This window comes from Brachyistius frenatus, unplaced genomic scaffold (genome assembly GCF_029030835.1).
Source record: "Brachyistius frenatus isolate BFR_SWC_R1_liver_20210118 unplaced genomic scaffold, ASM2903083v1 Contig_79, whole genome shotgun sequence".
Lineage (NCBI taxonomy): Eukaryota > Metazoa > Chordata > Actinopteri > Embiotocidae > Brachyistius > Brachyistius frenatus.
Window position 1 is genome coordinate 888,539 of NW_027210678.1, and position 18,676 is coordinate 907,214.

At 45.4% G+C, this 18,676-nt stretch overlaps 1 protein-coding gene across 4 annotated transcripts; it reads right to left on the reverse strand.

Moving 5' to 3' along the window:
* Positions 1-69: 69 nt before the first annotated feature.
* LOC138626917 (integrin beta-1-like) lies at positions 70-18,676 on the reverse strand. 4 transcript variants are annotated; one of them, XM_069708919.1, is made up of 17 exons: positions 18,390-18,676; positions 11,017-11,083; positions 10,505-10,590; positions 8,657-8,879; positions 7,942-8,112; positions 7,615-7,853; positions 7,252-7,407; positions 7,070-7,165; positions 6,878-6,967; positions 5,983-6,123; positions 5,574-5,776; positions 5,241-5,479; positions 4,931-5,153; positions 4,060-4,292; positions 3,479-3,645; positions 2,635-2,712; positions 70-1,274 (listed from the first exon to the last, which is right to left on the reverse strand). In XM_069708919.1, the coding sequence occupies exons 2-16, from the start codon at positions 11,081-11,083 to the stop codon at positions 2,635-2,637; spliced, it is 2,412 nt and encodes an 803-aa protein (XP_069565020.1). In that variant the 5' UTR covers positions 18,390-18,676; the 3' UTR covers positions 70-1,274. The 4 variants fall into 4 exon arrangements, with proteins under 4 accessions (XP_069565020.1, XP_069565022.1, XP_069565023.1 ...); XM_069708921.1 differs by having other exon boundaries at positions 2,629-2,712; XM_069708920.1 differs by lacking the exon at positions 70-1,274 and adding an exon at positions 1,281-2,514 and having other exon boundaries at positions 2,586-2,712.

Sequence of the window (18,676 nt, forward strand, 5' to 3'; positions counted from 1 at the left end):
ACCCAAGAGCAGGTCGTTTGTTCACATCCCAGTAAAAAGCTCCACGACGCAGTAACTGCACGCTGGTACTTCAAACATACAGGGGTAAATTGTTTCCAAGGTTTATTCAATAAATAATTTCAGTAAACAGAATTGCAAATGTGACTTGGAGAAATAAATGTAAAAAAAGGCACTTAAAAACAATGGTGACGGGTGTGTAACCTTTTTTTTTGGAACCACAAACTCTTACTTTGAAGTGACATCATCACAATTCCTATTTCCTGTTTGATCAAGGCACCGTGAAAGAGTTGGCAGGAATTACTGATATATATAAAAACAAGGCATTTCAACAGAAGCAGATTCAGTTTACAAAAAAGGCAGATTTGCGTGTATTTGGCATCGCTGTGAAGAATTAAGGACCTGAGAGATGGCTTTAAATTAAGCGAGTAAAAAAACCCCGGAGCCCAACAGTTACGTCCTCCCGTCTAGAGAGGCGGCCCGAGGAAAAAAAACCCATCGTCTCTACACAAAGACACATTTCAAATGATTGTTCAGATGGATTTTTAAAAAGTCACTCCGAAAACAAAACAAACACCATCTTCCTTCGACTCCGTTCTGTGAATACATGTATGGCTTTTTAACACAGAACCGCACAAACATACTGTACAACGTTCCCACCGCGGCCGAACAGCTCCATCCGAAGAGACGAAGGCGGCCGATCGATCGCGAGATGTTTTTTGTTCGCCTGGTTTTTTGGGGGGGAAACACTGATTGAGCGAATCTGCGCCGTCTTCCTGTTTTTTTAGACCCTTCGTTTTATCGCCCGACATCAACATCCAATTAGACCCTCGACTAAAACACTGATGGCTTCTATCAAAAATTAAATTCAACTTTCTGTCGCCTTCGCCCGTCCCGTGGTGGAAAAAAAAAAAAAAATACAAAACACATTCTCTCAAAAGTCCGCACAAAAAAACAACAACACACACACAACACCTGACATTTACACAGACTGTACACGTTTCAGAGGATGCATAGGAAGTAAAAACACGTTAGTAAAACCGAGAGTGGAAAAAAAAAATGCTTTGCTATCGTTTGGTGACTAAAACAACAACGACAACAACAACAAACACAAACAAACAGTGAGCGTTATAAAAACCCCGCCCCCCCTCGCATCGTCCCAGCCCGTCTTCTCTTCCATACAGTGTTGTCACAAAGGAGGCTCGGCTCCGTCACTTGCCCTCGTACTTTGGATTGACGACAGTCGTTACGGCGCTTTTGTAGATCGGATTCTCGCCCTGAGGAAGAAAAAAAAAAGAGAGACAGGAGTCAGTGAAGAATAATAGAAAACACGCAGCAGTCAGCAGTGTTCGAGTTCAGTGGCGTCACAGAAACACAATTTGTGATAGTTTGATTTGACTGGAAAAAGCCGTCCAACCAATCAGCAACCAGCAGTGAGGTCACCTGAAGTGACCATATTTGGACGAGCTGGGGGAGGAGCCAGCGGTGGATCTGACCGATCTGATTGGAAACCTGACGATACGATGTCCCGCCCACCGATAGCTGTAACCTGACTGCACCACAGGCCTGTCAATCAAACAGACACGCCCCCAAAAACAGGTCTTCTTGAATCTTCTTTTCTAATGAATGAGGGATTATTTTCAGATGGACCTCCAGAAAACTAAGAAGAAGGAGTGACTTTAGCTAACAACACCGAGATAACTGATGGACACATTTTATTCACTTTGGATTTGATGAGAGAAGTTGAATGGGAGTCTATGGAGCCGGAGGCTTTTTGGAGCCGACCTCTAGTGGCACTCGCTGGTATTGCAGCTGAAGACACTTCTGGATCAGAACCATTTTACAGACCTGAAGCTACGAACTCTTTTATATCCAGGAAACAGGACAGAAACTGTAGTTTATGTGACGGCACTGAATGAACTGTAGATTCTCTGTTTTATATTAGACTTGATTTTAAAGACATTTCACCAAAAGCAGACAGATCAGATCTCTTTAGCTCACAGGGTCAGACGGCGGTGTAAGAGGTGGTTATTGTCTGATAATATCCACAGATTATACAGTGATGAAGGAGACGTCACATGATGTTCCCACTTTTATAACTCACGACTTCCTTAAATCTTAAAAAGGCACACTGGTTGGCCAAAAAAAAAGTTCTGTTAATCCCGTTTTAATTTATGATTTAGACTGATATTCATGGTTTTTCTTGTGTACTTGTCGAATATTTTCTCAGTCCAGTGAAAAACATGTTCAGTTTTTACTTCAGCTTTGTGCTTTTATTTAGCTTAACAAGTAAGAGGTAAAATTAAATTCCTCATTCAGTAATCTGCAAATTAGGAGACGCGCTTTTCACTGGACAGAAATATACAATATATTATGTGCTAACATTGCTAGTAGGATGTTAAATAACAACGATACTAGACATTAATATCAAGAAAAAAACAAAGCAAAATGTTGCTTTAACTTAATAATAAGTCAAACATGCTGATTTCACAACATGCAGTCACCAAAACTTTCAGTGTAAAACTCTTCAGACAGGAAACACAACCTTTCAGTGTAAAACTCTTCAGACAGGAAACACAACCTTTCAGTGTAAAACTCTTCAGACAGGAAACACATGCAGGTGATACAAACTGTGACCTAAAGGGCGGCGGCTTTATTTCCATAGTTGGGATTCTGGAACTCGTTAATGGGACTCTTGTAAATGGGATTCCCTTGCTAACGTGAAGAAGAAGGGAAAATAAAAGAAGAAGAAGAGATGAAGAGAAGCAGGAAAGGAGACACACAAAAGGCCAGAAAACAAAACATTATAATAACTAATTATAGTTGTGTTATTGTCATTATTTTAGCTGTTTGTTTGCAGAAAGCTTTAAAGAACAAAAGGACAGACTCCCTGGTGTCAACTGGGAAAACTCAAAACCGACCAGATTACCATAAAAATGAGAAACGGGACTTCTTTCTGTCTCTCATGTGGTAAATAACTTTGCTAGAAGTCATTTCCCCACAAACGCCTGCTGCTGAATGTCCTGCTTCCTCCCGTCCAATCACAGACGTGCACCGCCAGAGACCTGCCCTCCAGCCGTCCTCCTCTTCCCCCTGCCGTTCATGGCCTTTTATGGAGGTGCAGTTGCAGCATGTGGACAGTGGGGGCAGCACTGACGGCCGAGGGGAAGAGACCACTCCCTCAGAGAGACTAAACAGAACTGCAGGGAGGATGGAGGGAGCTGCAGGTTTCATACTCACTCTGTAACTGCTGCTTTCTACGTAAAAAAAGTTTCATCAAACTTCATCAAACCTGCAATAAGTTGCTCAGTTTCTTGTGTTTCTCCTTCCAGTTTCAGGGCAGCAAAGTCAACTCAAATATTCTCATAATTAAAGATAGCCAGATTTTATTTCCTGCAGATTTATTGTGTAACGGCTGAAACTGCCTCCAGGTGACGGTTGTTTTGGTGAAGCTCGGTGTGCTCCCGGCGGTGCGACTCACCGTGTCCCACTTGGCGTTCATCTTCTCCTTCTCAAACTTGGCGAACTCGCGGCGGTCGTGGATGATCATGAGCAGCTTCCAGATGAGCAGCAGGGCGAGGCCGATCAGCACGATGCCCGCGACCACGCCGGCCACGATGGGGATGATGTCGGGGCCCGCCGGGCACTCTGAAACCAAAACAAAAAAAAAGAAAAAAGAAACGCACAGGGACACGATGTTTATATCTGGTTTGTTCTTTGTAGAGTTTTAACCTGCGTCTGTGGACGCAGCGATGAACTGTGTTCACAGACGATGGTTTCCAGAAGTGTTCCTGAGCCCATGCAGTGATTTCCACTCCAGAATAGTGTGTTTTTAATGCAGAGCTGCCTGAAGATCACCACCATCCAATATTGGTTTTCTCCAGATTCTCTGAATCTTTTCATGATATTATGAACCGTAGATGATGAAATCCACTAATTCTTTGTAGTTTTACGTCAAAGAACATTATTCATTAAAATTGCTGCACTGTTTCCCCAACACAGTCTTTCCCAGAGCGGCAAACTGAATGTCAATCGATAAAATAAAGTTAAATCGGAGCGTACCGAGGAACTCCACCACGTAGACCTCCTTGGTGTCGTTGCGGATGGCGTAGGTGTAGTAGAACCAGCAGTCGTTGGCGTCCCTCTCCTTGCAGTGGGTCAGCGGGAAGCTCTGGTCGGTGGGCTGCGGCAGCTTGTCCCGATCGTTCACCTTGATCAGCTGGAAGTAGCTGCAGTCGCGCTCGCACGTGTCCTTCTTCTCTCCGGCCATGAAGGCTCGGCACTGAACGCAGTCTCTGTGGAAACACGCGTGTTCGCTGGTTACGGTGGAGTTTCTACATTCGGTAGGTTGAGGAATTAAAGGAGCGGTTCACGGCCTGCGAGACGGGTTCTGATTGGTCAAGAAGAGAAGTCTCGATTGGAATCATGAAAAGTGCTGCAAACAGTAAGAAATTAAAAGAGAGATTAAAAAGAAAAAGTACATTCAGTGGCTCCTGTCTCACTTCCTGACAGCCGACCAATCACAGAGTGAATGTTGGATTGATGGTTTTAGGAAGTTGCAGAAAAAGTCGGACACAAAACAGGGTGGACTAACGTTTCCGAAGTCGTCTGAAAGTCAAGACAAGTATGAAGCCGGTTTAAAAGAAAAAAAAAAATGAGTCTCTGGATTACAGAGATTAAACGGCTGTAGCTGTATTTCTAATATGCAAATTCAGAGAAAAAGTGAAGGCCACGCCCACATTTAACCTGCCAGTAGTGAGTTTGAGGTTTTCGAACTCGAAACCTTCCCACTTTGTGTTCTGTTGTGAAAGACTTTTAAATATATGAAACGAATGAAATGAAAAGTTGGTCATCTTTAAAAGTCTGTGATGTATTCAACAGCTTTGGTCTTTTTTTTTTTTTTTTTAACCCTTTCTGAAACATGCAGACTGACTTGTGCTCGGCGCAGACTCCCGGGCAGGTCGGGCAGATCTCGCAGGTCGGACCCTGAAACTTGGGGTTGGTGCATTTGCAGATTCCGCACTCGCAGGTGCCGCGGCCGTTACAGATCTGCCCGTTCTTGGCGAGGCAGGTGGAGGTCTCCAGGGAGCAGTCGCAGGCGCTGCCGGTGTAGTTGGCCTCGCAGATGCACTTCCTGCATTCACAGCGGCCGTGACCTGGCGGAGCAGAAGCAGAGACGAGCGATGAGGCGGTGATGAATCTGTCTTTGAAGAGATGATGTTGGTTTTTTTCGACCCCCTCACCTCCGCAGAGCTTGTTGTTGGACCGGTCGCAGTTGAAGTTGTCGCACTCGCAGTACTTTCCGCTGTAGCTCTCGGCGGGGCTCTCCCGCTTCTTGCACTCGCAGGTGCCGCAGACGCAGTCGCCGTTGTTGCTGCAGATGTCCGTGCCGTTGTCTTTGCGGCAGTTGGCGTCCAGGTCCTCCGTCCGGACTTCGTCTTTGCTGCACTCGCAGAGACGCCCGATGCGTCCGTCTTTACACCTGAAACGCAAACACACAAAAACAAGACGTGGAGTTGCGGTCCGATGGTCCATCGGTCCCGACCTGGAACATCCTTCCTGCCTTTTCTACTCACTTGCAGGCTCCGCACTCGAAGGTGCCGTTGCCCTCATGGCACTTCTCGCTGTTGGGATCTCCTTCTTTGGCGCACTGACAGTCGCAGATGAAGTTGAGCACCACCTCCACCTCCTCGGTGAAGCCCAGCGGCTTGATGGTGATGATCTCCATCTTGCTGTGCGACGGACATTTCTGGGACTCGATGGAGATCTTGAAAGTCACCTGGAAAACAAAAAGGGGAGTTTAAGGTCGTTAAAATGGACGAGGAGGATGTCGTTCGTGCTGTTCACCGTTTCAGACGTGTCGTGGATTATTAACACGTTTTTATGAAGCAGAAGGAGACGAAGTTGTCAAGGGTAGAGCACTTGAGTTTAAAGGTTTAAAATCGATCTTTTTTACTCCAGATGTAATATTTTCATCCCTGTTACCTCGTCTCCGATGGAGATGTTGGAGCACTTCCTGCCGTTCTCTCCGGTTCCCTCCACACCGTTTTTGCAGATGGACTTGTAGGTGATAGAAACTCCTTCTGGAAGTCGACCGTTTTCCAGAATCACCTCAGACGACAGAGACTTTACAAAAGAAGAGAGAAATGTATGATCTGAAATCTGGAGATCAATCAACACAAGTCTATTCAGGAGGAGATACGTCTCCTTGGCAGCAGGAGATTTCAGAGTTCCTCATTAATAAGACATAACTGTCATTGTGGTGGATTTGTTGAGATGGACAGCTTTCATGTGAAATGAATATCTGCAGGAAGAAGGAGACATCGGGACGCTGCCTTCAATTCATCAAAAAACCTCCGTACGTGACGTCGAAGGATGTTTCATTGTAAAGGAAGATTACATTCTCCCACGTGTTCAGTTTAAAATATTCAAAATTATTCAGTTCTTCCAGGATTTCAGTTATTTTCTGATCACTTCCTTTGATCATAAACATTTCATTACATCATTTTATTGTGACGACCACATTTCCCACAAACCGCGTCACTTCCTGTTTCTCCTCTTGTTCTGGTTTTCTCCAGTGAACAGTTTGTTTTAATGAGGAGATGAGAGGAGGAGAACCGTACTGACTGGAGATGAGGAGTTATTTATGTTAATAAAGAGTTTTGCTTGAAAAGACTTATTTTATGTCGTTAATACTTTCAGAACAGATTCTGATGACGATGTTTTTTTTAAAAACTGCAAGCTCCCACAAATATTGCAGCGTTTGCATTAATTATTGCGATCGCAAGATCTCCTAGAGGGACTTATTTACACGAGATAAATCCTGAATTAATTCTAATTATCAGTCAGCTGTCTGTTGAGAAGCTGCAGGTGGACTCACGTTGTAGGCGTCGATGATGAGTTTGATGACGTTGCTGGAGTTGGAGGACAGAGTGCCGACGGCGGATTTAGGGATGAGATTTTTCAGCTCCTGCAAGAGAATCATAACATATCATGTGATGAGAATAACATAAAAAAAAAAACCAAAAAACATATATATTCATGATAAAAAGCTCAGCATGCAGCAGTTGACCTTGTAAACGGGCTGGAACTCCTGCGTGACGGCGAAGATGGTCTGGATGTTGTGGTCGCTGAGCTTCTGGACCAGGTGAGCGATGGAGGGGTAGTCCTATTGAACACAGTGTACACGGAGGTATGAAGCGCTCAGCCGGGTGTCATACATCACGCGTGTTGAATAAACGTTTAACTACATACGTAGTAGTGGCTCATGGTATACATGTTGTTCTCCAGATGACACTTCCCGTCGTTAGGCAGGACGATGCCGCCCAGCTTTCCGTCTCCGGCAAAGTGGAAGCCGGCGTCGGTGGAGAAGACGAGCAGACGAGTGACGTTCCTCCAACCGATTTGTTCCTGGGAACCGGAAACCAAAGCTCTCATTAATAATGAAAAGACACAGGAGGAAGAGAGAATAAGACTTGATCACAGGAGGAAGAGAGAATAAGACTTGATCACAGGAGGAAGAGAGAATAAGACTTGATCACAGGAGGAAGAGAGAATAAGACTTGATCACAGGAGGAAGAGAGAATAAGACTTGATCCCCAGCCGCTGTAAGCTCACCTCGCACACCGCCACCTGCATGATGGCGTCGAAGCCGCCCTCCGGGGAGTCCAGGTTCCCGGAGATCTGCTGCTGGCTCACCAGCCGGTTGAACTCGTCTCCCTTGTTGGTGAGCTGCAGGACGTTCTTGTAGCTGAAGGGGCTGGTGCAGTTCTCGTTCCCTGTGCAGGGGTTGATGAGGCGGGCCGGCGTGGTGCTGATGTAGGGCATCACCGTCTTCTCCACGAAGGAGCCGAAACCTTCGGGAGGGAAATAAAAACATGACGTATTTTAGTTTTCTCCTAGTTTTGTCTGTCTTCTTCGCCGGGAGTCACGTTTCAAACTCACCGATCCTGAAGTCCGACGTGATCTTCTGCATCTCCCCCATCAGGTGGGTGCCGAGGTTCTTCACGTTCTCCAAGTCGTCCTTCATGGAGAAGGAGAGGTCCATCAGGTAGTACAGGTCTATGGGGTAGTCCTCGGCACGCTTGAACTTCAGGTTGAATGTCTGAGGCTCACCTGAAAGACAGAAACAAACCACGTTAGAGACTCTGACAATAAAAATAAAAAAAACACTATAAGGGTGTAAGATTGTAAACTGTTGAACACATTTGAAAAATAAGTTAAAGGTTGAAATAAAGTTGAAATTTCAAGAATAAAGTTTAATTTTTAAGAATAAATTAAAAATTTCAAGAGTGAAGTCAAAATTAAGTGAAATATATTTCCGGAATAAAATAACATTTTAATATTAAACTCAAATTTATAAGAATAATCCAAACTACTTGGTGATTTGATGGGATTTCGACTTCGTTCTTGAAATCCTCTTCCTCGTATTGTTTTTCTTTGCTGTTGCCCCGATAAGTATGTTTTATTGATATTTATCTTTTCTTTTCTGAAGCTCATTTCAGACACATATAATGACTTTTAATTTAGCTCCAGAGTTGCTTTAAAGCTGACTTTTATTAACGGGCCCTTTCGGTACCATAAACACCAGTTAAATATGGAAATGTCTTCTGACAGCAGTTTAAACCCGAGGAAGTGTTTCCAGAAGTTGCATCTTTACCGGATCGGAGCGTCAGGGTGAGTTTCTGAGGCTGAATCTGCGTGATCTGCTCGGGCTCCAGCTTCTCGGTCACGTCCTTCTTGCGGATGGTGACCGGCTTGTCCTTGTCGACGCTGATGCTCCCACGCGGGTTCTCGATCTTCGTCGCTTGACAGTTTCTCTTCTTCAGGGAGTCCAGATCGTCGCAGCGCGCCGACTTGGACTCGCCCACGGTGAGGAATTTCTGCACAAAGAAACAGGCTGAGATTTGAACTGCATTCCTGACTAATTTTCTACATGTGGTTCCTTTTACAGATGCTCACAGGAGACAGAAACTGCTGCAGGACTCTGATCTGGGACATGATGAAGAATCAGATGTTCTTGTGTGTTGCATATTTTAAAATTAGCTGCACAGTGATCACATTTACACCTTTAAAATCAGCAGGTACGTGCAGGAACATCTGGAAAGCTGCTGTAAATGTCCAGAAATTTCTCTGACATGAAGAAACACGATTTGAATCCTTCACAGGCCTGAAAACTTTATGTAAAAGTTACAGCTCTATTTCTGTTTTGTTTTTTTCAGCTGATAAACTGGGGGAGGTGAATGCTGCAGATGCTTTTTCAACCAGCCAGGCCTCTGAAATCCATCCGTGTGCATGAAGGCTCTGTGGTTCGAAGGCTATTGTTCACCAGCAGCCAGAAACAAGCAGAACCAGATGACAGCGAGGTAGACTGGACACACATGAAACACCGCCGGGCGAAGTGGAGCCGAGCTCCACACAATGAGCTCAGTCACAACAAAAATAGCACTTTGACCCAATTCCTTCAAATCCACATGACCCTCAGAAACCTCCTTTTTCTCTGCACTGCGTCTCGCCGTGAAAACCGGACGGGATCGATTTGAAAAAGATAAAAACTCAAGATATTGATTCAAAATGTCAAATCTCACTGTTTGGAACATGCAAGTTAACTGATACTGTTGTTAAATCACTGAAATGAGATTATATGTTGGAGATATTTACTGATGGAGTAGTTTGAGATTGTGAACCATTAGTGATGTGGGTCCTGCTGCCTCGCTGTTCCCCCGTTCCCCCCGATGCCGTTCGAGGGTTTGAGGACCGGCCAGGTGGGAGCTGGTTCAAGAGCCCGTCGGGAGCCGGTTCAAGAGCCCGTCGGGAGCCGGTTTAAGAGCCCGTTGGGAGCCGTTTCAAAAGCTTATTTAAGAGCTGGTGTCTGATCTTGAACCAGTTTTTTGTAAAAGAATTGTCTCTCATCCAAAAGAACCTGGTTTCAGAGCGACACCAACACTTGGCTGGTTGAACTAGTTGAACCGTGAGTAAAGGCGCAAACACCAATCCAGGAGCAGAAGTAGGTTTTGCGTTGGTTTGAAAGAGGGAACAAATGTTCAAGTCTACAAAACTGCAACAGGCTTTTGTCCCGCAGGCTGCTGATGTGTTGCAGCTGTGAAGGAGCGGGTGCATGTTCACGGTCCCGTACATCAGTCTGTTCTCATGCTGCGGTCCATCTGCTCGATCGTGTGTTGCCACGGCAACGTGAGAATACAGAAAACATGTTGTGAAACAGCTTCATTCAGCTCGAGTTTCCAGTGAAGACCAGAAGCAGCAGTGACGATCACTGGAGCCTCTGTGGTTTAACTTGTCTTTGTTTGAAAGGCAAAAAAAAAAGGGAAGAGTTGTCTTCATCTGTTAGCTACTGACCCTAATTGTAGAATAAGTACACATCATGTGCGTTTGCATGATTTCATACACAACATGGCGCCCGCCAGCCCACAGGAAACTAAAAGTGCAGCCACAGCTCGAGATCTCCTCGACAGGATTCATTCACGAGATAAAAATAACTTCAACTCACTTCGTCTGAGCACCATCCGCACGTCTCAGCGACCTGGATGCACTCCCCACACGACTGAGCGTTGGCCTTGATGCAGATGCTTCCCTCTGAAGGAGATGAGATGACAAGCAGCTTTTTCCATTAGTTCACTAACTCAAAGCAGCTTCTGGCTGCAGGACACAGAGCTGAGTCACGCTGGGAGGAGCTGCAGGCGGCTCACCGAGCGATGACTTCACCGTATATACAAAAATTAAAATAAAGAAAAGCCTCCCACTGAAAACCAAGACGACCAAACACAAGTCATGAAACCGTGAATGAAGAAATACGAGATTTAAAGAGTAAAAACAGACAAAGTCTGAAACTGTGACGGATTAGGATTTAAAAACGAGTCTGGAACAAACAAAACAATGATTATCAGTCTAACAATGAACACTAGGAGCTGAAAATGAGCTATGTTACAGGTTAGCTCAAATATAACAGTTTTGAAAAAACGTGCAGAAGATGAGCAGATTTCTGGCGGTTGTGTTTCTTACCTTGCTGAGCCCGGCTGCCGCCGAGGACCGCTGATAATGCTGCTATTAAAAGAAACCGCGGATCCATCTGGAAAAGAAAAGAAAATGCAAAAACTCAGTGCTGGATGAAGAAAATACATCTGGAACAAGAACAGCAGAAACGTACAAAGACGACTACAGCCGACAGGAAGTCCTGAGAGGAACTCCTTCAAAGTAAAAGATGTTGGTGCAGTTCAAACTCTGCAGGCGAAGCGAGCAGATCATCAGTCTGACACGGCTGCACACAACCGTTAGAGTGAAGCACGGCGGACGGTCCGTCCTCTGATCAATAATCAATGTCCAGGCGAAGGGAAACAACGGCCCTCAACTTAAAGATCAATGTAAGGCGGCGGTTTTAAAAGTGTTTTTCAAATTGTATTTTGGGCTTTTTGCCAATCCAGTATTTTTATATAGATTGGTTTTGTTTATGTAGTAGAGCTGCAAAACAAGAAAATGTTCTGACTACCTTGCAAATCTTCCAAATATGGAGTCGTGGTTCACCCCCCCCCCCCATCCCCCTTACCCACCTCCCCCCGCTCAGCTGGCGTCAGCTGCCAGATATCCATGAACCAACATATTTGCTCTCTGACTGCGGTTTGGAGTCTTTTGGTGCCGAGTCAGGCCGATATGAAGGCGTGACGAGGGAGTACAGGCAGCGGCAGATATGAGGCACGACTGAGAGGGTAGTCACGTTTATTTCAGGTGTTTAGCTTCACGATGAGACAAACAGCTTTAATGCAGACACATTTCAAGCTCGGAGGAATAACTGCGGCCTTCCTGCCACAATGAGCTGAGCTGTGAAGCATGAAGTGACCGGCAGGAACAGAAAAGATAGAAATCTTCATGAACAAGTTCTGCACAGATAAAACTCCGGCTGAGGCTTCGACTGCAGCAGAAAACAAAAGAAAAAGAGGTCGCCGTGTTCATGTGTGTGTGTGTTTCCATATTTGGTCATGTTGCTTCAGACCTCTTCCTGAATCTGGGCCGTTCCCACACAGCTGCAGCGACACACTTCCTTCAGCAGCGACCCTCAGACTCACTCAAAACTGTCCCAGAGACAGAAAACAAGTCTGGACGTTATGAAGCTGAGCGAAAGATACAGAAGCTCGCTGACGAGGTTTTCAGCAGGAAACCACATCCTGTTCACTGATGACCACTGACCTCCCGCTGCGACAGGAAAACACCACAAAATGTGCTTTATATCTTTAATTTAAACCTGGTTGGTTCATTTAGTTTTTCAGTGGATCAACATGCAGCGATCCTCCGAATCAAAGTCAACCAGATTTAATTAAATTTGACTCCATTAAAGCGCCACCCAACATTCCTCCAGGACGACTGTTTACTGTCCTGGGTTCGTCCTCCAGGACGACTGTTTACTGTCCTGGGTTCGTCCTCCAGGACGACTGTTTACTGTCCTGGGTTCGTCCTACAGGACGACTGTTTACTGTCCTGGGTTCGTCCTACAGGACGACTGTTTACTGTCCTGGGTTCGTCCTCCTGGACGACTGTTTACTGTCCTGGGTTCGTCCTCCAGGACGACTGTTTACTGTCCTGGGTTCGTCCTTCAGGACGACTGTTTACTGTCCTGGGTTCGTCCTCCAGGACGACTGTTTACTGTCCTGGGTTCGTCCTCCAGGACGACTGTTTACTGTCCTGGGTTCGTCCCCTAGGACGACTGTTTACTGTCCTGGGTTCGTCCTCCAGGACGACTGTTTACTGTCCTGGGTTCGTCCTCCAGGACGACTGTTTACTGTCCTGGGTTCGTCCCCTAGGACGACTGTTTACTGTCCTGGGTTCGTCCTACAGGACGACTGTTTACTGTCCTGGGTTCGTCCTCCAGGACGACTGTTTACTGTCCTGGGTTCGTCCTCCAGGACGACTCCGTTACTGTTTTAACTAAAGTTAAAAGTAATGGAGGGTTGGTGGAGCGGTTGTGAAACCAAAAACAAACCAGATAATATCCACAAGTTTTAGTGGAGCTGAGTCGGGACCAGAAAAGGCGCAAAAGCAAACGTTTAGTGTTTAACATCGTGAACAAAAAGCTCCGTGGGCCTCACAAGACGTTAAAAACTCCCCGTGTGTTGCTTCCGTTTGTTTTTGCTCCGGCCGTCCTCTGAATCTGAAGTGAGGAGCGAATATTTAGAGGAGCAGCAGTAAACGGTCTCCACCGTGACTTTTTATGGTCAGGCAGGAGGACACAGACACAAACTCTGTGTCGCTCAACGTTTCAGCGGCACAATTTTTTTCTTCTTCGTTACAATTCAGCATCTCAGCAGCTCTCAGAGCAGCAAGGCGTCTTTTAATGAAACAGGTTCATGGAGGAGTTCTACGGACAGCTGCTGGTAACGACCCGACGGAAACCCAATCCTGCATGTTGTCTGGTCCGTCAGCTGCAGACGGGTCAGAGGTGATTTTGGATTTAATTTGCAGCCTGAGATCGAGCCTCAGGGACCCCCCCGACCCTCCCCACCACCACCACCACCACCACCTCCCCACAGAGATGTAAATTCACTCGGAGCATTCCTCCGTCGCAGAAGAATCGACCGCCTGTGTCACATCTCCGCCATCTTTACAGCGGCCGGCATTCCTCCGATTACGTTTCCGTGGTGAAGCGAGAGGCGCCGGCGGAGCTGGAGGAACGTCGGGACGAAGAAAACCCACAATCTCACGTACAAACTTAAAATACGAGCGATGGATGTCGGACGATAAGACATCTCTGGTGAGATTATAGAAATGTGCCAGTAACCACAAAATAAAACCCAGCAAGTTCTGGTTCTGTAATTCGCAGCTTTTAAACGTCAACGTTTTTCAGGTGTTTGATTTTCTGCATTAGTCAATATTTTATATATATTAGTCTCAGTTACGAAGACAAACGTTACACGACTAAAACTACAATATATTAGCTTCATATCCAACTGAAACATGAACTCCCACGACCTTTGACCTTTTCTGTAAACGTCAGCAAAACACGTCACAACTCGTGAACTCGAGGCTTTTAGAAAATGTAAGAGTTCTTATGTCGTAAATATCCACAAGAGGGCGCCGTTCATACGGACTCTTGTCGCGTACGAGGTTAAATGAACGCACTTTATATTCAAATTACTTAACTTGAATATGAAAACAAACATCAATCCAGTTTTACCACTAAAAGATTCAGATAATACGATTCAACTTCTCGGTGCAGTTATCCAAGTTTTTTTTATTGCAATAAATCAAGTTCAGTCATTTAAATTGAAATATAAATGATCCAGATGTAGTTTCGATGCTCTGATACTGCAGCTCCAACTGGGTTGAAGAGGACAGACGAGCCCTCGCTGAGTCACCGGGAGCAAAGTCTCACCGAGTCGGCCACTTAACAAAACCTGGGGAAATAAAAGCGCCGTGCGATCCGACGGGAGTACAAACACGTCCACCTTCCTGACCGCTCTGTGACGCCTCGACACTCGGCGCCGTCTGAAGGTCGAGCGCGGCACATCTGTGAGCGTTTAGTCGTCCTTAACGACGGCCAAGTTTAGACTGAGGACGACCACGGCTCGACCGGCGACGCTCCCTGACGTAAGGCCGTATGAAACGAGGCCAGCTTCGGCAGGGCAAACAGAAAGAAGAATCATCTCGAAATAATTTCTGCACCTCGCCCCATGTGGAGTTCAAACATCTCCGTCAGCGCCTGCAGAAAGTTTCCTGCTGCATGTTTTGGTCTGAAAACGTTTTCACACCTCGCTCTGTTCGGAGGACGAGAAATGAACAAACCTAACGACGGCAGGATCGACGAGTCTGCAGCCGGCGTGTTCATGCATGAAGGAAACGACTGCAGAAAGAACCACATCTCTTCACACAGGCTTCCCTGTGGTTCCTCGTTTCAGCTCTCTGGGGTTAACCGCTGCTAAACCCTGAACATTGGCTAACACTTCTTTTATTTTTTCCTGTTATGAAAAGCAGAAGTCCACATCGATCCGACTCCCACGTGAACTCTTCAGCTCGCTGCTGCGACGCCGTCCGAGCCGTTAACGCCACAGTGAACTTAAATATCTTAAATACACGTGATGAGTTTCTTCTCTCCTCTATAATCAGACTGCATTGAACGCCTCGTTCTCTCTGGTGCCTTCTTATTACGCTACGCTGAAATAAAACGGCTCGTGTGAACTAAACTAAAAGACTTCAACTAAGACGACAAATAGAAATGATTTATTTATTTAATGCGCCAATTACATTACATTAATTGTGAATTGCTTGTTTTGTGCAGCAAAATAAATTCAAAACCAAAGTAGAAATTCATCACATCTGAGTCACTCATTTACTTATCAAATCCTTGGTAAATGAAAATATCTATAAATAATAATAATAATAATAATTGTTGACACTTTTTATTACTTTATACCTTTTTTTTTTAAATTGCTATCTTTTTTTTTTTTTACCATGAACTGTTTTTAAATCATATTTATTGTGTGTTATAAATGTATTTTTTCCTCTGTGTATAATTGTGCTATAAAACGCTGATGTTTCAACTGACATTTAATCTCCAGAGATTATGAATGACAGCAGCTCCACATTCGACTTTAAGATTTATTTATACAAAACATTTGATCTCTTCCTTCAACCTTTAACCTTGTTTACATGCACATAATGATCGTTGTTTACTGTGTGATGTCATCGCTTCGATCACATTGTGAGCTCATATCTTTTTAGTTTTTAGGAAACCTCTACAGGTCATGTGATGAACGTTGCCACGGAAACGCCAGCTCAAAACAAGCCGCCATTGTCCTCGCTGGGTGGGTCATCTGGTGGTACACAGAAACCAGTCGAGTGCCCCCCCCCTCCTGGTTTGCCACCCGGTCAGCCAGACGGCCCACAGCTGCTGCTGGGGGTCCATTAGCACCCCCTCCCCCACCCCAAACAACTCAGCAGGACTCTCCGTCCACTTCCCTAATTAAAAACCCCACCCAGGCACCACCTCCCTGCCCCGACTGGGCCGGTGATGGATCAGGAAGTGTCCGAGTGGAGGAAACCCAACCCACAGACAGGAGGACCTCCCCACTCCTCCCACCTCCTCCCACCTCCTCCGTCGGACCAAACATTTACCCATGAGGCCCGGCGTGCTGTCAAACCCAGATGAACTTGAACAGGTGAAGTCTTTGTGATTTTGAGAAACAGCAGCAGAGAAGGAACGAGGGTTTTTTTAAACAGCTGATTATTTAGTCTTTTTAGCTGCTATAACTTTATAATTAACAGCCCAGATAATAAAAAACCACTTAAATCAGGATGTGATTCTGACGTCATGTGGAAACCCAATAAATAAAAACCTGGCAGTTATGGACACTTATTGTGGAAACAGTTCAGCCCAGTTTGTTAATCATGGGACGAAGTGCAGGCCGTGTTTGTCCTACGGAGGAGATCCTGATCTCCCAACGCTCCCCGGTGAGATGACATCATGCATTCCACTTTAACAAACTCCATCCTCGGTCATGGAAAACTACGTCACTGAAATAAGGGGTGCGTTTTTCCCCTCATTCCTCTTCGACTTGGACGCAGAGTTCAATCAAGAGTCTGAGGACCTTTTTAAGGAACGGGTTCTTTAAAGTTTTAAAAACCAGGACTGAGATGACCAGAACAGTCTCTATTGAATAATCTGAGTTTAAGAAATCCTGCATTTCATTAAAACACCTTATAAATTAAGGTTTTATGCAAAAGTCTTTCATGCCTTTTTCCACTTGAATGTTTTATAAAGTTATTATTTTACAGTCTTTCATTAATGGTACTCATAAAGATGATAAAAAATAAAGTTTAAATTTCTTACTTCACTGTTGTTTTCATGACTGATTCAGCCAACAGGTATTTCTATGTATTTATTGTGCATGTGATCAAATTCACATCTTGATTTCTCCAACCGACAGTTGAAATCTATGAAATATTCATGTTACAGTTTGATATAAAACTGGAAAAAAAAAGCAGCAATATGAATCTTGTTTCAACTTGAATTGACAACACGCCATCTACGAACAAATCAATGTCAAGTACAGGAACGTCGGTTTGCAAAGATCTGAACGCGAAACCAAAACAAACCGGATCGGACGTTTACGGCGGAAGAAAACCGTCCCGGTATGAAAAGACCCCCGGAGGTCACCTGAAGGCCGTTCGTACGCCTCCTGATGTGTTTCCTGAAGCCGTTTCATGGATCATAACTAAAACCACGACAACACGACCGCTCCCTGGTGCTTCATCTGCCCGTCGTCCGTGACTCACCCCGAGGCCCGGCGTTGAGTAACGCACAACGACCCTCCGAACTGCCGAGCTCGGCTGGAAACGTCCCCCGCGAACTAAAGGAAGTGACTCAGTGACAGACATGTCCTCCGGACCTGCATCATCAAAGACAGACGTGTCTTCACACCTCCATATATGCCATGTTATTACCGTGCTGTCTATAAGCCGAGCCGGTAAAAACTCTGTCCTGCAGCCACAAACTTTAAAACTCAGCAAATCCAACTTCTCTGAAATCAGCAGGGAGGAAAAAAACACCACCCGAGGCTGCAGACGGGTGGACGGGAAGACAAGACCGTGCTTGTCCCACTTTGTGTCTCTGAATCACCAAACTCCACAGGAGACTCCACATCCTGGTTAACCAAGTGTCCCCGTGTCCTCAACCACAGTTCACACAGTCCACCGTGTAGTTGGACCAAGTTAAGGACATTTCTGGGGTAAAAAAAACAGCTTAAACAAAACAAAGTGTTCAAACTGCTTTGAAATACAATCTGAAGAAAAAACAAAGATCCTGACTGATGGTTTGGGAATTATTAGTTCATATTTCAGACTGTTGTGATATTTTAACAATTCACCCACAACTCCTCTTTTTTAATCCAAAGACTATTTCACAATTAGTGTAGAAATAAAACACCAGAAACAGTCAGTGAATAAAATAGTAGTTCAACATTATAAAGGCCAAGAAGAGTTTCTGTGGTGGTTTCTGGATTAGAAAAGACTCTAAACTGGTTTAAAGTGTTATAAGTGTGAATAGTTGAACCAGGTTTGTCCAGCTCCTGGACAGACTGTCTCTCTTCGGTCCACCGAGGGGACACTTTCCTCTTTTTTGGCCTAGTTTCCTCTGAAGCACCAAAACTAAATATCGTTTCCCCCAAAAAGAGAAATGTTCGTTGGATCTGAAGGTAGAAACCGTCCCACCACGGAACCCGGACGGGGTCCAGTCTGTCCCCAGTCTGTCCCCAGTCTGTCCCCCGCCAGATTTAATCCACCAAACTTTGGTCCTGAAGACGCATTCCTCGTTTCTTTTGTCGGTTTTTACCTCCTGGGTTTGTTTGTCTTCTGTTGAACGACATGATGTTTTACAGAATAAGTCCACTCACCTTTTGAAGCTACTTCCTCGCCGACGTGTCCGCGGGTTCAGAGGGACATGAATGTCCACCGAGTGTCCACCAAGTGTCCACCGACCAGCGACGTCTTTTCTAATTAAACGCGTTTCTGAGGAAGCGCGAGCCCGCCTCGAGGGTGCGTTCGTTTTAGCGAACAAACCGCGAACGTACCGGTTCCGATGAAAACACGGGCGGAGCTAACGTGTCCTCATGCCGCGGCCCGGTTTGGATCAGATCGGTTGGTGCTCATCCGAACCCGCTCCGGTTCTGGTGCCGTTTAA

What these genes read in the sequence shown, in the direction of transcription:
- LOC138626917 (XM_069708919.1), bottom strand. Translation starts at nt 11,083, where the DNA reads ATGGATCCGCGGTTTCTTTTAATAGCAGCATTATCAGCGGTCCTCGGC. An exon ending in AGTTCCAGCCCGTTTACAAG is followed by an intron (nt 6,968 to 7,069) that starts GTCAACTGCTGC and finishes ATTCTCTTGCAG; the next exon opens with GAGCTGAAAAATCTCATCCC. An exon ending in GGAGTCTGCGCCGAGCACAA is followed by an intron (nt 4,293 to 4,930) that starts GTCAGTCTGCAT and finishes GTGTTTCCACAG; the next exon opens with AGACTGCGTTCAGTGCCGAG.